General features: G+C 36.4%; 1 protein-coding gene across 1 annotated transcript in view; it reads left to right on the top strand.

The window, feature by feature from the left end:
* LOC143387506 (serine/threonine-protein kinase B-raf-like) overlaps window positions 1-21,600 on the top strand; it is an 83,070-nt gene that overhangs the window by 12,111 nt on the left and 49,359 nt on the right. The window contains exons 3-5 of the mRNA XM_077108121.1: window positions 10,904-10,991; window positions 17,152-17,311; window positions 21,361-21,396. Coding sequence (XP_076964236.1) covers window positions 10,904-10,991; window positions 17,152-17,311; window positions 21,361-21,396 — 284 coding nt within the window. The remainder of the gene's footprint in view (window positions 1-10,903; window positions 10,992-17,151; window positions 17,312-21,360; window positions 21,397-21,600) is intronic.

Below are 21,600 nucleotides of genomic sequence, written 5' to 3'. Positions count from 1 at the left end.
CCTTACTGGAATGCACAAAGTTTCAGCATGACACGAGGAGTTTAAATGACTTTTCCAATGGCACATAACTTAAAAAGGTAGAAATAGAGCTTCAACTCAGAACTTTCACAACTGGATCACTGTCTTCCATCTTGGCTCCATTCTAAGGATACATACTATGGGATGAGGGGCAGGAAGCCTAGTGGGAGGAGAGTGCTTGAAGAAATCATGGGGTGATTAGAGGGCTCTTAATGCACTTCTTGTCATTGTCTGCCTTTATGGACACCAGTGTTTAACTTATTTTACCTCTTTCATTTGCTTCATTTGTGAAAAATACTGTCTCTATCATGGGATAGGGAAGAATAATTCTTGCCTAAGCTCTTTAGGGGCTTATCATCAGTATAAAGTAAATTATATAAATGGTCCAGCAGAATACCTGTCCTATAGTAAGTATATAAGACATATTCATTTTTCTTCCTCTCTCCATTTCTTAAATTGCTTTCTGAGGCATGAAGCTGAACTTGGATTATATTTTGAAATGCATTTAGCATTTGCAGTGCACTTTGTATCATGACCAATGAATGGAAAAGTTGAGGATTGCTTGCCTGGCTGCCCAGCAGGAACTCTGTTATGCTTACTTCTGAGACAGGCCACTTTGGCAAGGTTGGCATCTCTGCATGGAAACACAGGGCTCGTTATTCTGTCACAGGACTAGTGACCTGATTGAACACAACTGTCCAGGTCCTTACCCATGTCCCATTAAATTTGCTGTCTACAGACCCTCTTCCTTGGAGCTTATCACCTGTTTGAGAAGATGGTAAAGTGTGCTGGCTTGTTTTTGTAAATGACTGTTTTAGTAAAAGATTCTGTACCAGCAGCAAGTAAGTCATGAATTTAAATTTGCAGGCATTGTGCTGTACGACTTCAAAAGCCTTCCAGACCCTTTTTTGGTTGGCACGGAATGGAAGCATTCTGCATTTATATTTGTTGGTGCGTCTGGGCAACCTGGCTCTGGCCTCAGGAACCTGTGCTTTAAAATGAGGTAGCTGAATTCACTTCCCTGGGGCTGGAGGAAGTTCTTAGTATACTTCTTTTGCTTAAATCTATGACAGGGTAGAAGAAATGTATCCTCGGAGTTTAAAGGTGACCATTTCACAGCAGCAAAGCTCTGTGCTGTGGTCTCTTGTGATCTGATATGACAGTTCACGTATTACAGAGAGGAAAGCAGCCTCAGTCTGTGGCAACGCGTCTTTGAGTTTGTGACGTCGTTGGGAGAGATCATGCTTTGGTGTGTCTGCTTGTTTGTGACTAGAAAAAGAGCCCTGTGGTGACAATGGAAGCTCAAAGTGTCTTTTTTCTCTGCAACTGCTCTTAGGCATGCTTACATCAAACCAATACAAGCAGATGCATTTTTTAAGACCTCTGGGTAACATGATTTTACATTTTTTCTAAGTAACTTTTATTGTCAGGAACTCTCGCCTTATTGCTTATACATGTCTTTCCCATCTGAAAATGAAGCTGCTGGTCTCTTATTTGTTTAATCAGGAGATATGGGGATTAGAATGTCACTATCTTGTGACTAAGAATATTCCTGCTATTAGGAGGAAATTATTAACTCACTGTAGTTAACCTTACCCCGCATTGCATTCACTTTTTGATTCTTGAATGAAACTTAGGTTCATCAGATACCTTTTGCCTATTAAATTAAAATAAGAATGTAGTGAGTTACGGCCATGATTGACATTGAGAAAATTCCTTATAGTCTCACAGGCCTAAAATCTTGATTTCAAAGAACCACTGAAATCCATAAAATGTGGTTGATTACTTATGGGGCAGAAATATGCATCTGTGTCTGGTCTTCATTGCTATGAAAAGGAATAGGCTTTTTATGATAATTTTTGAGAGTTCATGTTTCTTTATATACACTGATTTAATTTGCATTTTCTAAATTTAATATATATGTTAAATTGTCAGGTAGCAAACTTCTGCTTTGGGTTAAAGTTGGGTAGAGTGCCTTGTGGAGTCAATAATGAATGATTTTATGTGTTTTTTGTTTTGTTTTGTTTTTGGCATCTTCCACTGCTAGATGGTGTGGTCTTCTCCTTAAAATCTATGTGTCTGATGATGTCAGACCCGTGTCACCAAATACAGACCAGCATGTTCATATAAGATCCAAAATGTCGTTGAGAGAGCTCAATGGCAGTCTCAGGGTCTGGGTCAAAATTCTTTTATCAGTTTTTTTGTTTCACTGTGTGATAGCGACTAGCAGCAGATGTTTTCTTTAAAGGCTAATAAAAGTAAATCTGAGAGAATTTGCTTCCAATTTAGGTTCTTCTCCACTGAGAAAATAGCCAGCAGTGCAGGAGGGAAGTGAGGAGCCAGTGGTCCTGTCCTCAGCTGCCTCTACGTGTTTCGGGAGGCATGCCTGGAGCACTTCCCTGCATGCCTAAAGCTGTGGTGTGAGCTGAGCTGTCTGCTTGGTGGGTACCAGGGTGAGGCAGACAGCCCAGCCATCTAAAGGCCCATCCAATGACAAATGTGAATTGGGTTATTCTGGCCTGCAGGTCCTGAATGCACAAGGCTTGGGCCACTGGCCAGCAGCCTCGCTCCCCGGGTCAATGGTCTGTTCGACTGAGTCCCTGGAGGCCGTCCTGGCTGACTGCTCACTCCATTTGCCATGCATTTTTCTCAGCCTTCCCTCCCTTCTTTGTGGAACTGCTTAGTGGTCAACTCACTGAAAGATGAAATTGTTTCTGATTAACTTGGTCACATAGCTGTAAATGAACATGTACTTCTTTTCCTGAGGAATATTTGTACATTTAATCAGAACCTCAAAGGCTTGAACCCAGTGTTTGTCCTTGTGTCCTGAAGTCACTTCCCTGATGTTGTCTCAAGAGCCAAGCATTTTCAGATGTCCTTGTTCTGTTTAAACTTCTCTCCTTATGCCAAAGTAAAAAACAGCAAAACATTGCCATGGCCCACAAGTTCTGCCTTGGTTTCCCTCTTCACTTACTTTCTTTCACTGCTCAAAAAGCACATTGCTGGCTGCTGGGCTCTTTTCTCCAGACTAATGACTCCTCATCTTTTAGGTCTCCGCTTAAACTTCCTCCATCCATAGACTCTGTCAGAGCCTTTCCCAGCCCCCACCATCTGCAGTGTGCATCCTGTACTTCCTTTGTGGTTCTCATCACATTCGTACATACAGTTTCAGGTCAGAATTTCTTGTTAGAGTGTCATGAACATAGAGACAATGTTTGTCTTGCTCATTATTCAGTACTGATGGTAGAGCTAACATGTGCAGGTCCTCATTGAACACTTACTGTAAGGAACTAGGAAAGAAAGGAAGAAGGGTACTTGGCATTAAGCAGCCTGGGGATGGTGGTACCTAGAGCAGCCTGAGAGGGTGTATGAGCTTCCTATCACTGCTGTAACAAGTTGCCACAAACTTAGTGGCTTGAAACAACACACCTATATTACCTCTCCGTTCTGGAAGTCGGGAGTCCTAAAATCAAGTTGTTGGCAGGGCTGCATTACTTTTCAAGGCTCTGTGGATGGAATGAAGCCCTTCCCACCTTCTCAAAGATGCTTGAATGCCTTGATTGTAGCCCTCTTCCAGCAACAGTATCACTTCAACCTTTGCTTCCATCATTGTACCTTCTTCTATTAATCTGGAATCTTTTGGTCCCTTGTATAAAAACCCTACTGATGATTCTGAGCCCACTCAGGTATTCCAGGATAATCTCCCCATCTCAAGATCCTTAATTACAACTGCAAACTCCCTTTTGCCATGTAAGAAAAAGATTAACATGTTCTGGAGATGAGGATGCCGATATGAGTTGAGGTAGAGGTGGGGACATCATTTTGCAAACCACTACTGGATTAGCTGTTTAAGCAAATGTGTCAGGGGGCATAATATAGATTTTGGGGTAGGAGAGGAGAGTGACTAAAATGTCAGGCATAGTTCAGGACAAACAAATTTAGTGGCGTCTCTGAGAGAGAACACAAATCAGAAAGTAAGATTATGGGCAGCGTCTAGGGATACTGCTAACCTAAAACTGGGCAGCAAAGAGGGAATTATTTTTTTTTCAGGATAGTGAAGTTGTAATTGAAATTGAGGAAGGAAGAAATAGAATTTCCCAAGGATCAGGGCTGCTCTGATGACTTGGTGTTAGAATAAGCTAGAGCAGCACAGCGTTGAGTAGGCAGTCTGGGCCGGATCTGTTTGGATAAAGGATGTTGCCATAAATCACTGTTACCCAATTGTATATAGAAGAGAATTCTTCTTGAATCTTGATGCCACATTTTACAACGTAGGGATCGAAGGCCTAGGAAATTCAAGTAGGTTGACCAAGGACACCTGGCTCCAATGCTGCCTTTCTTCTAGCTGTTGGATACCTTCTCTGAAATGTTCTCAGATGATCCTGTCCTATGTTCATTGCCCGCTTGTAGGAGGCACATGGTAAAGGAGAATCCCCATCTAAAACTAGTAGATTGCCTTTTGATGGAGCCTTGGGCGGCTGGTTTGATGAGAGATGGACAAAAGGAAATCCTTTCTGAGAGTGTATAGAAGGAAGTGGAACATGCCGATTTAAGAATGATCACAAGCAGTGTAGCTCAATGGGGCACCTGTTGTCAACAGAGCATAATCCCACCATCTTCTTATGGTATCTGTAATGAAATCCAGGGAGCTTGACCCAGGAGGCTGATATGAAAGGAACCGCATTGATCACTAGTATTTCCCCTTTTAGTGCCGATGGAGCCCATTTTCTTCCTGGGCAGTAAGAGTAGTTACTCCAGAATATCCACATTACTACTTGGGATGAATTTCTCAGCTGCTTGGAACACCTCATCAATAATATGATTGATCTATTAGCACACAATTAACACATGACCTTACTGGCAAAGAGACTACAGATAATCTGACAAAATTTTTAAAGTTTTCAGTTCCCTTTTCCTAGTCTAGTAACCCATTCAAAATATTTCAGAGTGATTCTGGGAAAACGTGACTTAAACTAGTCACGGCAGAAAAGGATGTAGTAAGGGAGAGGGTGTCAGAAATCACAAAACCATGGAGAAACAGACATAGGCAGAACAGGAAGGGAATATACACCTGAGATGTTCTGTGCCTGCCTCCATGTGTTTGCCAGGTTTCAAAATGAATGTAAGTCTTCTCTGCTCCTAGGATACACTTTTGTAAAGAAAACATATATTCATGTATTTAAGTGGGTCTTTAACTGTTAATGGATATTCTCCCACAATAAAGGCTTTGTGAGGCTGATTGGAATGCTTTTACCACATAAGACCTTGGGTTCCTAGGGGATTTTCCTTTTAATTTAAAGTGATGAGGGTGGGTACATAGGTGGAGGCTGCTTATTGGATTTTAATTTTATGCTATAAAATTTGAAAGGGTTGGGAAATTTTATGTGATTACAAATGAATAGTGCAAAACATTAAGGGGCTAGGAAAATGACATAGAACAAAATTGCTATATGTCAAATATTTTTACTGTTTCTTCATTTTTGATGTCAACATCATTAACGAGAGTATCATAAAACATCTGTTAGTCTCACAAGAGCTAAATTTATACAGTGAAAATTATGTTGGGAAACATGACAACCACCAAGATAATCGATTATTTTAAATAACAATTTGGTATAGATTTAAGGTGTACAGTGTGACAATTTAACGCACAAATACCATGTAGAATGATCAAGTCAGAAAAGTTTTCATCGCCTTTAACGTTTTTTAAAAAGTTTTAATACATAATGGTACAAATTTATGGGGTACAGTGTGATATTTCAACACATGTATATAACATGTACTGAAAAAATCAGGATAATTAATGCTTCCATCTCCTTATCATTACTTTTGTTTGCAGCTTTCAAGCTTTTCTAGTTCTTCATAAGATGTGTAAGAAGCCTGTGAATGATAGTCACTCTACTGTGCTATAGAACATTGTACTTACCATTTCTTCCCAACTGTTTAGGTACCTGTTATCCAGCTTCCTTCTGTCCCTCTCCACCAGTATCCTTCCCAGTCCCTACTAAGCACTATCATGCTTCTCATTCCCTGTAGCTCAGTTGTTGGGACATGCAAGAATTGGCTGCCCCAGCATTATAATCATTCCATATCTGCTATTTCTCTCTCCTTTTTTTCTGTTAAATTAAATCTTTATTCTTCTCTTTTCATCATTCATAAAATCCTGGCCCCAGTATAGGAACTCGCTGAATAGAACAATGGAAACTGATTGTGAAGTGTTACCTGTTCCTCATGCTTTCCCTCTAAATTCTCTAACTTTAAAACTGTATTATATATCCATTGTAAGTAGGGATGGTTTTAATTCTAATTGCTAAAGATCTTGCACATATTTTCATATATTTGTTGACCATTTGTATTTCTTCTTCTAGGAAGTGCCTCTTCAATTCTTTTGGCCGTTTATCACTTGGGTTATTTGGTGTTTTGGTGTTAAAATTTTTGAGTTCTTCATATTTCCTGGAGATTAATGCTCTATCTGAGGTGCAGGTGACAAAGATTTTTCTCCGATTCTCTAAGCTCTCTCTTCACATTCTTGATAGTTTCCTTTGATGTGAAGAAGATTTTTAGTTTGATACTGTCCCATTTATTTCCTTATTTATTGATTGATTCTTGATTTTACTACTTATGCTTTAGGATTCTTATTGAAGAAGTCTGACCCTAAGCTGACATGGTAGAGAGCTGGGCCTACATTTTCTTCTAGTAGGTTCAGAGGCTCTGATTGAATGTTGATCTACTTTGTGTTGAGTTTTGTGCAGGTGAGAGATAGGAGTTAAATTTTATTCTGCTGCATATGAATTTTCAGTTTTCTCAGCACCATTTGTTGAAGAAGCTATTTTTCCCAATGTATGTTTATGGCATCCTTGTCTAGTATGAGATGACTGTATTTATGTGGGTTTGTCTCTGTGTCTTCTACTTTGTATGATTAGTCCTCATGTCTGTTTTAGTGCCAATACCATGCCATTTTTTGTTGATAGGCACTAAGGGCAATTATCAAGAAATCAAGTAATAAAAGATGTTGATGAGGATTGAGGGAAAAAGTACACTCCTACATTGCTGGTGGCATTGAAAATTGGTGCAACCACTCTGGAAAATAGTACGGAGGTTTCTCAGAAAACTTGGAATGGAACCACCATTTGACCCAGTTATCCCATTCCTTGGCATGTACCCAAAGGACTCAAAATCAGCATACTATAGTGACTCACCCTCATTAACGTTTATGACAGTTCAATTCAAAATGACTAAGCTGTGGAACCAACCTAGGTGACCTTCAACAGATGAATGGATAAAGAAAATGTGGTACATGTACACAATGGGATATTACTCAGCCATAAAGAAGAATAAAATTATGGCATTTGCAGGTAAATGGATGGGACCAGAGACTATCACACTAAGTAAAATAAGCCAATCCCCAAAAACCAAAGGTCAAATGTTCTCTCTGATAGGTAGATGTTAACACACTATGTCAGAGTGGAGGGAGAATAGAAGTTCATTGGAGTAGACAAAGGGGAAACAATGGAAGGGAGGGAGGATGGGAATAGGAAAGGCAGAATGAATTGGACATAACTTTACTATGTTCAGGTCTGAATAAACACGAGTGAAACTCCACATCATATACCACCACCAGAATGAGGTCATAATTAGAATAAGTTATACTCCAGGTATCTATAATATGTCAAAATATACTCTACTGTCATATATATCTAAAAAGAACAAATAAACAAATAAATTAAAAGAATAGGGTGGTGTCTTTAATTTTTTGAAATCATTTACCAAAGTGTAACCTGCATTCCAATGAGCACACAAATCCAAAGCATATTGTTTTATCACAAAGTGAACACACCCATGTAATGGTATCAGATAAAGAAAATAAGTCAAGAATACACTTTGTATCCTGTTGTAGTCACCAGCAAAATCTATCATGATTTATAGTGCCATAAATTTGTTTTTTTCCTGTTTGAGGTTTATATAAGTAGGCTATTCAATACCTTTATTTTGATTTTTGTGCATTTTTTCATTTAATGTAATAATTATGATGCTTACCTATATTATTACAAGTAGTTTTATATATGTCATATATATATTTTTTAGTTATACATGGACACAATATTTTGCTTATTTATTTTTATGTGGTGCTGAGGATCAAAGCCAGTGCCACACATGCACAAGGTGAGCATTCTGACACTGAGCCACAACCTCAGCCCTTGCAAGTAGTTTTAAATTGTTACTGTGCTGTGTTCCATTAACTGCATATACCATAGCTTATTTATGAGTATTGATAGGCATTTGAATATTTTCCTGGCTTAGGGTTTTTGTGGAGCATATAGCTATTGAACATCTTGTACATATTTTTGTTAGATATTTTCTTGGCTCTTCAGTACACTTATGTTTAGGTGTACTAGGTACTACCAAACAGTTCACCAAACTGATTGTACCAATTTAGATCCCACCAGTAGTGAATGAGAGTTTTGTGTTCTCCATGTCTTTGATGATGGGCACTTGGTATTTTCAAGTCTTTATGTGGGTATAGATATTAAAAACACATATTTTCCTATTCTGTGGCTTTCTTCTTAATATTTTTGAACATATTTTTCTTGTGAAAAAAGAGAAGCCAGTTTGCCAGGCCCCCCTTCATGCTTAGTATTTGCTGTGCTTTAAGAAACTTTTGCTTATTCTGAGTGGTTGAGTTTTTTTTTTTTTTTAATAGTTGTTTTGCTGCTTTCTATCTTCTATGTATAGTTGCACTCCCTCAGGAATTGACATTGGACTGGTGGTTTGGGTTAAGAATCAGGAGTCATTTTCCTCCTATGGGTGTCCAGAATCATGTAATGAAAAGACGTTTCTTCCCTAAGTACATCCCCTTGTCACTTTTGTCATATATAATTATGTGAGAGTCTGTTTCGGGTTTTCCCTTCTGTCCAATGGGTCTTTTTGATTTTTTGTTTTTTGTTTTGTTTTTGCTTCAAAGACACTGTATTAATTCTTCCTTTGCAACTGTTCTTAATGTGCAGTGTAAGTCCTGTAACGTTTTTTGTCCATCTTTAAGATTGTCTTGGGCATCATAGATTTTAATGTTTTGAGTGTCATGCTAACTGTGCATAAAATAACACTCTATAAAGAGTCCGCTGTCAATAAATTTTATGAGACCAATGAGAGGTTAAAGAGAAAGGTGACACTGAAAACCAATGAGAGAAATCCATGCATGTTGGAAGATGTTATACTGTTCTGATTTTGCAAACTTCAAAATTCCTGAATTTGATGAGGGGAGGTCTTATATAGAGACATTGATTCTAAGGGGGATTTGATTAGGTGGTGGGAAGACTCTAATAATAAATTAAGGTGATAGTTGAAGTAGGAAAATGAATACAAAGAAAAACAGCTTTATTGTGTGCCAAAATAAAAGCTTAAATATAGTTAAGGATATAAAATAATAAAAAAATAAAAAGTGAAAAAAAACAGAAATTGATCTCTGGAGAAGGTTCCATTTTTGAGTGGGGTGTGAATAAAATCTGTGTAGAAAAAAAGGCTTTAGTCTTTCTTTATTTTTTTAACTTGTCAATCATTTTCCTACTGAGGGAGCCACAAAAGACAAATCTTAAATAGAAGGAAATTCTTGACCCCCAGTTTTAGCTCCTGTCTAAGTACATGTGTGGGCACAGAAAGAAAAAACACATGGACCAATGACATTATGGCAAGTCATGGTGATTATGTGCATTTCTACCTCAGAAGAGGAGACAAGAGGGGGATATAAATATGCAAACATTGTATTTCTTGGAGTGTATAAGGCAGGTTTCACAGGCTTTACTTCTTATTATCTGGACATTATGACTTTTTATTTATTTATTTTGGTACTGGAGATTGAACTCGGGAGCATCAGAAGCACTCAACCTCTCAGCCACATTCCCAGCCCTATTTTTATTTTATTTAGAGACAGGGTCTCACTGAGTTGCTTAGGGCTTCACCATTGCTGAAGTTGGCTCGAACTTGGTGATCCTCCTGCCTCAGCGTCCCAAGCTACTGGGATCACAGGAGTGAGCCACTGGCTGGATCTCTGAGTATAATGACTTTGTGATGGTTAATTTGAATTATTAACTTGATTGGATTAAGAAATGCTAAAGATCAAGAGGCTTCTGAGTGTGTCAATGAAGGTGTGTCTAGAAATACTTGGCATGTGCTATAGTGAACTGAAACAGAGAGTCTTCCTAAGCGTGGGCAGCACTGTCCAATAGAATGTTGACTTGGATGTAATAAAACTTGGAAGAACAAGAAAACAGCAGCAAATGAAGCTATTCTTCTTGAATGCGTTTTTTAAAAAAAAAATATAAGACATCGGAATGCATTACAATTCTTATTACAAATATAGAGTACAAATTTTCCTATCTCTGGTTGTATACAAAGTATATTCACACCAATTCGTGTCTATAATGTACTTTAGATAATAATGATCGTCACATTCCACCATTATTTATAACCCCATGCCCCATCCCTTGCCCTCCAACAACTCTGCCCTATCTAGAGTTTGTCTATTCCTCCCATGCTCCCTCTTCCTATCCCACTATGAATCAGCCTCCTCCAAGAAAACATTTGGCATTTGGTTTTTTGGGGGATTGCCTAACTTCACTTAGCATTATTTCCTCTAACTCCATCCATTTACCTGCAAATGCCATGGTTTTATTCTCTTTTATTGCTGAGTAATATTCCATATATATGTGTATAAATGCCACATTTTTTTAAAATCCTTGAGTTCTTGATTGCTGCTGTGATTGACTAAGGGTATCCGACTCTGGCGCCTTCATTCTTCCATGCCAACTCTGGCAATGATTGTCCAGGGAGTTTCCTGGAGCCTTCAGTGTCAGATTTACACAGCATGATTGATCCCTCTTTTTCTGAGGCTTCAGCCTCTTGGACTTTGCAGCTTCTGATTCCTCCAGCTCTCCAGCCTGTAGACAGCCATTTTGGATTACCCAGCGTCTGGTCATGTAAGCCAATCTACTAAATCCTCTTTTCATACTTCCTGTTGATTTTGTTCCTCCAAAGAACACTAATAAAGGCTCCTTGCAGCCTGATTAAGAAATACCTCCGTGTGTTTCCTAATTTAAATCCAAGGTGTCCAGTAAATATCAGAGCTTTAGCTTGAGCTAAAGCTGGAGCTAAAGCTGGAGAGGGCTTAGATGATTTGACCATATTGAAAAATGAAGATTCTAACCATGGAATCCACCAGTGTAAGGAATAATTTGATTTCATGTGGTTTGCCCAGAAAAGGGCCAGTTGGCCTTTGAAATATAGTTTCCATAGCTACTGGGTGGAATCAAAAGCAAATGCTATGGCAGAATATATTTCTATGCTACTTTTACTGCTCATGGTGACTACTAAGGCAAGCTATTCTGGAGATGAAATACTGGGAAGTGATACAGTGAGTGATTGACTTTCTTTTGGGGAATTTTATCATTTTTCTAAGATTTGACTAGAACTGCCTTTCTGTTAAAAAAAAAAAAGATCGTAGTAAAGGTCATCTTTCCAGATACAACTTTATTGAACAATGCCCTGCTAATTGTGACTTAAAAAATTTGGACTACAGTTAAATGATAGAAGAATCCAGGATTTGCTGCTCCTGGATATTTTTTTTCCTTTATGAGGAGTATAATAAAATGATTTCTCACAGGATCCTTAAAGTGTTTACTTTGAACTTTTCAGTATAATATGGTCAGCTAAAAATGCCAAGCACTTAACATCTAAGAAACATTATGACAGTTTGCTTTTTTTATTTGGGGATATAAAATATACACTGATGTATATCATGTAACCCTAGTTTTATAGTCATCTATCATTTGTATGAACAAAAAAAGACATTTATTCCTTCAATGTAAAAATATATGGCCTTCCCAATAATGACTCCCAGGTATGAAAGGAAGATAAATACACATTCACTTTGAGTTGTTGTTTATGTGTCTTTTAATTTGGGTCTGTGTATTCTTTTCTTTCTTGTTTTTCAAAAATGTTTTCTCATTCATTTATATTTCTTTTAAAACTGATAGATCAAAGTGACTATTTAGAAAGGTCTGGCTGATAGGCAGTGACAGTAACCTTTTCAAGACTGTTTTGAAGAGTACATTAACATGGCTAAAAGTTGCCTCTCTGTTTTCTGTCTGCACCAAACCTTCAATAAATCCATATTCCAAATAACAAGTATGATTTGGCTCAACAGATACAGTTTGGGGACACATATGTTCCTGTCTCATCCAACCAGGTTGCTTCCTCAAAGTCTCAGCTTATAGAAGTTCTAGGAACATTTTTGTTTGTCTCTGGGTATTATCTCTCAGATTGAGCTAGGTTCTTGATTTTAAAGCACTTTTACTCTTTATAAAATTTTTATTGATGTGTTATAATTATACATAATAGTAGTATTCATTGTGCCACATTCATACATGCCCTTAACATAATTTAATCAATCTCATTCCTCAGTACCTTCCCTTTCTCTTCCCTTCTTCCTCCCCAGTCCACTAGCTCTACTCAATTGATTTCCCTTCTATTACCTTTTTTTTAAAAAAAAAAATTTAATGACATGTCCTTTCCTTTTGTTGTAGTAGAGTATAATTCCAGGGGTAGGTCAGAGTTCATTTTTATAAATGTTCTATCTAATGTCTTTATAATTTAGAAAATGCATGCACTTAACCAAGTCAGATTATGATAGTATTTACTCTTTTTAGAAACTGGGATTAAGATGTTTTAAAATAGGGGTTGAACTGTTTGGTCTTGGTGAATTTATTTTTATTTATTTATTTGTTATTTATTTATTTATTTATTTTTATAGCGCTGGGATTGAACCCAGGGCCTTGTGCATGCAAGGCAAGCACTCTACCAACTGAGCTATATCCCCAGCCTCATTTTATTTTTAATGTCTAAGATATCCCTATATCCAGATCACTCATCTCATCCTGAAATTTAGAAGGCTGAACCGAGAAAGACCTTTGATCAAACCACATTCCTGGGGTCTTTGAGAAACAAAGACCTGAGACAGTAGATAAAAGTAAGAGAGGAGAAAAAGGTATTACTTCTTGGAATCCAGAGGAAAGATCACCAAAGACTGCCGTATTTTATGTCTCTGGGAACTTTCTTTGGAAAGGAAAGTCAATCCCAGGGATACAACTTGTGTCAACAGTTGAGCACCAGATAAAATGCCTGAATTTATAAATACAAATTGTATTTTGTAAACTTGATGTAAATAAATCCTTCTTGGGGAAGATCCAAAAGTCAGGTTCCAGAGCTAAAAGTCATCAGTGATTTTCATAATGTCTCTAAGATACGTTGAGCCTGTCAGTCAAAGCACGAAATATATATCTGTATGTGTGAATTTTTGTTAATTATTGCTGAGTAATACTGCTGAGCCTGAAAGAAAATGCCAAGAAGGGTAGAGAAGAGAGTTCTCTGACATTTAAAAGCAAACAATTTCTGGAATGAAGTTCCAGAAAACATCAATAATTGTTTATATGCAGTGTGTGGGAATCTTCCGCACAAAGCATACTAGCTTACTGGAGATTCCAACTTACTTTCTAAAAACCCAGTTTTCTTTGCCTGCTAGTCCCAGACTTGAAACAGAAAGCAAACCCTATGTTGAGGATTAATTTATAGAATAAGGAAATGATAAGGTGAGAAAGCTTAGAAACTTGTGATTCTTCTTTAATATATCAAAATTTTGGCAAAATTGCCTGTCTTTAAAGTCAGTGTTGTGGGAGGGTGGAAGCAAAGGAAAAAAATGTAATGTACTGAAATGTTTTTCTATTAAATAAGCTGAATATCCCATCCTGAAGGAAAATAGAGGCAGAAGACAGCCTTCTAATGAGTGCTTTGTGAATCAGATTATCAGAGCTTGCTTAGAGCATTCACCTAGTATTTCATGTGGAGGTGGTGGGTGGAGCTGCCATATCCCAGCTTGGGTCTGGGCCAGGGAAGCACACAGGAGAGCTTTTGCATTCTAGCTGTCCACTCTCGCCTGGTAAAAAGCACTTTGTGTATGTGGTATAAGTGGCCAAGTTATTTGTACACAATGGGAAGCTGAAATTTTATTTCCACATGAAATTAGTGAATAATGGCTTTCAAGTCTCACTGAATAAGCATGCCCAAGACACAGTCAGCATTTGAAGTCTGTTCTGGACATCAGCCATCTGGATGAAAGATAAATCAGTTATGCTGCTTCTTTGAGGGTGTCAGAAGTGGAGTGTGGCAAAGGCAAAGTGTCTGGGTACTGTACCAACATTGGGACTGTTGGTGTGATCAAGGTTTTTTACTTCTGTGAGCCCATGTCACTTTTGGTAGGGGCCTAATATCCTGAGCCATAAATGCTTATGCTTTCATCTCCAATTGAGATATATTTGGCCACCGTGTACCTACTAAAAGTTTTTTTTTTATTACTAAGATTTCTATTATACCAATTCTCAAAATATTCTTAAACATTAAGTTTGGATTGAACCTCTAAGAGAGTAGGTATTCTGTGTGCATGGCTAACTTACTATAGAGTGCACAGCTCTAGGCTTAATTAAATGATGGTGAGATTTATATTTTTCCCAAGTTGTCATGGAAGGGTTTCCTTTTCTACTGATTTAAAGACTAGTTGCTGAAAGATGATTTGAGAAAAGCTGATTTCATTTTTGGCAGAGTATGATTTTGTAAAGTAAGGCCACGGTTGTTTAAGTAGTAAGATGTTGGTAACTTTCCCACGTACTATAATTAAAGCGAAGACATGGAAACCAAACTGAGGGAAGCAGATGGAAGCATCCCATAGGTAAGTATGAATGTTTGTTTGCACAAATGAAACAAGTGTGCCAGCAAGATGTGTGATCATCTTCTTTCAATTATACCTGGCTTCAAATATTCAGTCCTCTTCCCTCAGCCTCCCAAGTCATTGACAGGCATGCATCACCACACCTGGATATTCTCATTTTCTAATATATACATTCTTTTCTTTAGATATGATAATGAAACTTGCCAAATTAAATTCAGGATTTTTTTTCTTGCCTCTGGATCATATTCTTTGTGTACATATCTCTGATTTGTCATCCAATATGTTTCTGTCATTGTCCTAACTAAGTTTCAAGGAAGATTTACTGCCACTTCTGCCCATACCAGATCAATTATAGCATTGATTAGACTAACCTATAGTCTAATCAATTTGGGCTTTTTCTAGTTCTAGTTAATTTGGGCTTTTTCCAGTTTTAAGACTTGATTTAAAGTATGTGCCTGGGCTGAGGTTATGGCTCAGTGGCAGAGCCTTTGCCTCCCACATGTGGAGCACTGGGTTCAATCCTCAGCACTACTTAAAAGTCAAAAAACAAAGATATTGTGTCTATGTATAATTAAAAAAAAATTAATAAAGTATGTGCTTGCCCTAAAACTTTAAACCATCAGTCTATAAGTAGCAGTTAGCTGTCAGTTCACTTTCCAGGTTTTTTGTTATGTTCATTGTTTTGTTTTGTTTTGTTTTAACTAATGTGATTTTTTCATTGTTTTACTTCTCTCATATTTCCTTAGCAAAGGGCATATATTTGTAGCCTAAGGCAAGAAATGGGATGGCTCTGTCACAAACCAAATATTTCTCAATAACCAGAAAGCATAAAAAGGACCCAAGTGAAACATGCTAATTTTCCCAAAATTTAGTTCCATAAGTCTTGCCTATAATTAGGCTGATAATAATTTTTAGTACCTAATGTCTTATTATTTATATATCAGTTATATATGAATTCATGTAATTAAAATGAGCATGCAAAGTCAAAAATTTTCTTCTGTCCTTAATAATTGTGCTTATTTGTGTGCTCAGAGAAGTAAGGATGTAAAAATGAGAATTTATACCCCATTTGATTCAAATGTATGATGTGTCAAGATCATTGTATTGTCATGAGCAACTAATAAAAAAAAAGCAAAATGAAAAAAATAAAAAAGAGAAGTAAGGATATAAACTGGCATAGTTCAGATTCTGTTGACATTTTATTTGGAGGATTTTGTCACTACTGAACTTTCTTTGCTTTTCAAACCTTTATCCATTTCTTTTCCTTCTATATTTTCTTACCATTCCTCTCCAAACCCTCTCCTGTCACAAAATGCTTTATTCCCTCATCATTGCCTTTCTGGCCTAATAACTACTAAATAATGCTGATCATTTAGAGAGCTTTTGTAAGATGGGTGGAATGATAACAAATATATGTAAAGAGCTTATTAGCACTTCATTGGTCCTGATGGTGGAGCTCAGTGAGACAGCCGAATCTTCTACTAAGTGATCCTCCCTGCACTTGTAGATACCTTTTCTGAGGAACGTGGGCTTCTTACAGGTGCTATGGTCTATCCTCAGAACTTTAGGGTTTTTGTGTCAAGTTTGTTTTAGGGCCAGTGAAAAATCATACTTCCTTATTTATCTACAGTATCAAAGTAGGTCACCCTGTAACCTATTTTGGTGGTTTGATTAAAAACCAGTTTTTAAAAAATAAATGCTTTAATCTTTATGATTCTCTTGTGTCTTTGATATCAATCATTGGGAATGATAAACATTTCAAAATGAGAAAAATCCTGGTACTGTGAAGATCATCTTCTGAATTTGGAAATGATCTTTTGATATTGTTTAAAATTTTCGTACAACTTAGGTGTTTGGCAGCAGGTACATTTTTCAGGTCCTGAAGTGTACAGATTACATTCCCAAAATATTTATAATTTCCTAATATTGTTCATAATTTTTTTCATTTAAGTAATTTCAGCTCTCAAGAAATGCAAAGTTAGAAAAAATAGATTTTATTCAATCTCTTAACTAGAATATTTTTCTATAACTTTAAAAAGAAGACCCGCTTCTTCAGCTGATTAATCATTGGTAATTTCTAGCTGTTTGTAGATTTCCTTTAAGTTTTCTGGGTAAGAATCAAGTGTTCCTGTTGATATTTCCTGAAGGTTCTGCTTGAACATAGCAACTTTGGCAGTTCTAGTTGTAGGTCTGTTAGTCCTCTTTAATGTTTCTTATAAAGCTATTTCAGCTGGAATATCAGTGCTTTATTTTAAAGATTTTTCTGATAAACAGAAAATCTTTATATCTTTCATTATTTAATATTATTGTCTCTGTACAGTTGCTCTTTATCTTATCTTTCAATGACTTGATTTTTCCAGGCCCCAAATTCTCACCAGTCCGTCTCCTTCAAAATCCATTCCAATTCCACAGCCCTTCCGACCAGCAGATGAAGATCATCGAAATCAATTTGGGCAACGAGACCGATCCTCATCTGCTCCCAATGTGCATATAAACACAATAGAACCTGTCAATATTGATGTAAGTATATAGCATTGCTAGAACTGAAATTTCAGGTCTGCTTCTTTATTTTCCTGTTATAATTATAAGGTAGATCAGAAACAAGTGCCATCTTTCATTTATCATTTATTTTAAATACTGGGCTTTATATGAATCACAGGTCAGAAAAGCCTGTCATCTTCTCTGGTGATATTAAATACTTCACTGGTGCCAAACTAGAGTTACTCTGACATTTTCCTTAATGACACTATCCCTGTAAAAGTTTTATCTTCAAATGAAAATAGTGTAAATATCAAAAGGATTGATAGAGGTCCTTGGGAATACATGAACTTCTCTAAAATTCTTATAAAATTGATTATGATTATGCTGTAAAAGTTATATATGAAATTAACAGTTTCAAATGGTACTGCCATAAGCTTGGCATTCTAACCACAAAACTTGATTCTTTGTATGTTTAAGAATTAGTGTAGGGCTGAGGTTGTGGCTCAGCGGTAGAGCACTCGCCTAGCACGTGCAAGACCCTGAGTTCAATCCTCAGCACCACATAAAATAAATAAACAAAAATAAATGTATTGTGTCCTACTACAACTAAAAAAAATAAATATTAAAAAAGAATTAGTTATGGTTGAAACTATAAGTTAAATTTTATTAAATGTTAAAAACAAAAACTTTATTACAAGCTGGGTATGATGGCTGTAATCCCAGCAGCTCAAGAGGCTGAGGCAAGAGGATTCCAAGTAAAGGGCCAGCCTCAGCAATTTAGTGAGGCCCTAAGCAACTTAGTGAGAACCTGTCTCAAAATGAAAAGGACTGGGGATGTGGCTCAGTGGTTATAAGTGCTGCTGGGTTTAAAACCCAGTACCAAAAAATAAATAAATAAAACTTTATCATAAATTTTAATTTCCATCCAAAAATCAGACTTTCTTCCCATATTTTACTATAAAACCTTTTCTCCACTGGTGGCTCAAGTAAGTGGCTTTCCTCTTGTGCCATTTTTCCTTAACTAGTAAATAGGGAAGGAAAATATGGAAATAAGGAGATTGTGAAATAAGAAATCAAACTATATTTCTAATCTCGGTTTGTTCTCATTGTATCCAAAATTTTAATCTTCATCTTTACTACTTTTGAGGGGGCTTGGGGGGTGCAGGGTATTGAACCCAGTGGTGTTTAACCACTGAGCCACATCCCCAAACCTTTGTTTTGTTTAGTTTGAGAAATGGTCTCGCTAAGTTGTTTAGGGCCTCACTAAGTTACTGAGGCTGGCCTCCAACTTGACAATCCTGCCTCAGCCTTTTGTTATCTTTACTGTTAAAACTAATGTCCTTTTAAATTGTTTCTCTTATTCTCTTCTTGTGACTACTGGTCTCCTGATCTCTCATAATTGAACTTTCAAAGTATCTCTCTGTATCTTGCCTTTTCCTCTTTCTCATAATCAGCCATTACCTTTTCCTTTTCATGTGTGTCTCAAACTGGTTCTCACTTATTGCCACAACCATTTAAATTTATATTTCCCACTTGAAGTACTTACTACATTTATCTCCTAAATGGATTTCCTTCCATTGATTTATCTATACTATCATCAAAATAATTTTCATAACACATTTATCATCCTCTCTTACTTTATTCTAAAACTTTCAGGGGATGGAGTTGTAGCTCAGTGGAAGAGCGCTTGCCTAGCTTGTGTGACGCACTATGTTTCATTCTCAGCACCACTTATAAAAAAAATAAAGGTCCATCAACAACTAGACAATATTGAAAAAAAAATTTCAGTGATTTACCATTGATTACAAGATAAAGTATGAATTTCATTCATGTTCAGTCACCTATTATCCCACTAAAAAGATGTACTTTTGACTCTGAGCTAGGCAATTAGTAATTAAAGATGAATTGGGACATGGTCTTTGCCTTTAAAGAAGTCACAGTTTTAGTGGATGAATCAGACATACAAATAAATAATCACAAAATATCTAATGAGAGTTTAGAGAATAATAAACTCTACCTCATTGGATGTAGGAATATTTAACAGAGAAAGGATAACATTGAAGCCAGATTGTAAAAGATGATTGAGTAGGAGTTTATTAAGTATACCAGGTAGGGAATTAGGAGTATGAGATATCAGCTCTAGACTTTCGAAAAAGTGGTCACATGGAGGATAGATGAATGAGTATTACATCTAAAGGCAAGATTGTCAATAATGTGGCTTTTGCAGTATTCTAAACAAGAGCCAGTAAAAGCTGAAACTGAAGTAGTAGCAATGATGTCAAGATAGCGAGTTGAAGGAAAGGAGACTATAAATTAGTGAATTCAAGATAAGATTCCTAAGAATCTGTAAAATGGCTACTAATTATGAATGTTTACTGTGTACCAGATACTGTGATAGTGCTATAAATAAATTTTCTTATTCTAGCCACATATAAATTCATGGGTTAAGTACTATTATTATCTTTAGTTCACTGTTAAGAAAATTAGAATAAAGTAAGAGTGAGAGAGGATGATAAATTTACAGAGATTAAAGAGTACACCAAGACCACAACACACAGCTGATAAGTATATTTGAACCTGGCCTTCCTTTCTTATGCTTACCCATTATACTGTATAGTAGTAAAGGAGGGAATTGAAAGAAGAGGAAGAATAGATAATGATGTCCTGCACAAGCTATGAGGAATTAAAGATGGATGGATATAGCTCTCTACAAACTGTATGACTTTATTTTCCAACTATTAGTGCTTACCTGGACACTTCTTTTTATGCCCAGTACATAAGAATTCAGAAATTATAGCTTATGTTATTATACAAATATTTATGGATGTAAAGGCAGGACCAAAAGTTCTTCTGATGGTTTTTGTTTATCATGCTGTAAGAGAAGAAACTACAAGGGAGTGGGAGAAAGTTTGAAATAATCAGATTTGGAAACTAGAACATCCTGTTTAACCTGGAACAAGTAAAAAGATTGTCGAGGAGTTTTAAGAACACATTTGAGATTGAAAAATGCAAGTTTATGTTGGTACTAGCTGTAGATTGTAAGAGTGAAGAAAGCCAAATTTGGTCAGTTCATAGTTGTTGTAAGTTTTGGGGTAGATGCAGCGAAAAGAAAGGGATATGGCCTTTCTCTTATGTGTCCTTGTGTCTAGAAGGCCCTTAACTATACTCCTGTTTTTCCAACCCTCCCTTAGACATTTCTTCAAATGCTTCCCCAATGATAAAATCCTTTATGTAGGACTAAAAATCTTATTGCCAAAAGCACTTGGTTGACAGTAACTTAGCAACAAACTGATATCTCTTCTATAATATTTTAAGTTGTTGTAATTATATCATTTAATTTTCATGAGTGTACATTTCTCTTACAATGAGTATAAACTTTCAAAACCACAGAAAGTTAATGAGACTACCAGAATTTTGTATTTATTGGTAGCGACACCCCTAATACCTAGCACCTTGTTTGAAGTTTTATATGCGTATTTATTGATTATTCTGTAGAAAATGTTGAAGACTTTATGTGATACATTGGACATGACAGAAATATACCTATAAATAATATTCTTTATTTTAGCTAGCAAACAAAAAGCTGCCTGTTGGCAAAGGGCCTTTTTAGATACATTTGGGGCCATTCAATCCCTCACATTTAAATTAAACTGAGTAAGCAAACTAATCCAAGTTCTGCCTATCAAGGTCCAAATTGTACAACAGAGTGACTTCCCTCCTACTAACACTGTTGTAACTGTATTTTAATAAAAATGACAAATTTAATAAAATTCTTATTTGAGCTATTTCAATCTTTTTCTCTCTTTTGTAGTATGTCCTTGTGCATCCATATTTTATGATGGTATTCAGTGTACTTTTAACTTTGTATTTTTCATCATATTGTGAATATGTTTCATGATTTAATCTTCATTATTGTTTTCAAGGTTGCATAATACTTCATTAAATTGATACTCCATAACTTACTTAACCATAATTTGTCAAAATGCCTATCATTGGGAAATAATTATTTCTGACTTTTTAGTATGATGGATAATGCTGCACTAAACATCTTTGTGCATATCATTTTTTCTTCTGAATTATTTCCTTAGGAAAAATTCCCAGAAGTGGAATTACAGGATCAAAGGGTATGGACATTTTTATGGCTCTTAATATGTGCCAGTAGAATTTCTTTAAGGATTGATGAAGCCATTGGTTTGAATGGCCTGAAATGGATTTCAGCATTTGATCAGGACTAAAAAGCCTTTCAGTTATAGGGTTAGGTTGACAAGTACTTCAAAATTTAGATTTTTATCATGTCCACTAGCTAATTTCATATTCTTTGTTTTGTG

The sequence above is a fragment of the Callospermophilus lateralis genome, unplaced genomic scaffold (genome assembly GCF_048772815.1).
Source record: "Callospermophilus lateralis isolate mCalLat2 unplaced genomic scaffold, mCalLat2.hap1 Scaffold_144, whole genome shotgun sequence".
Taxonomy (NCBI): domain Eukaryota; kingdom Metazoa; phylum Chordata; class Mammalia; order Rodentia; family Sciuridae; genus Callospermophilus; species Callospermophilus lateralis.
The sequence above is the reverse complement of the archived record's forward strand: the minus strand, read 5'-3'. Positions and strand labels throughout refer to the sequence as shown.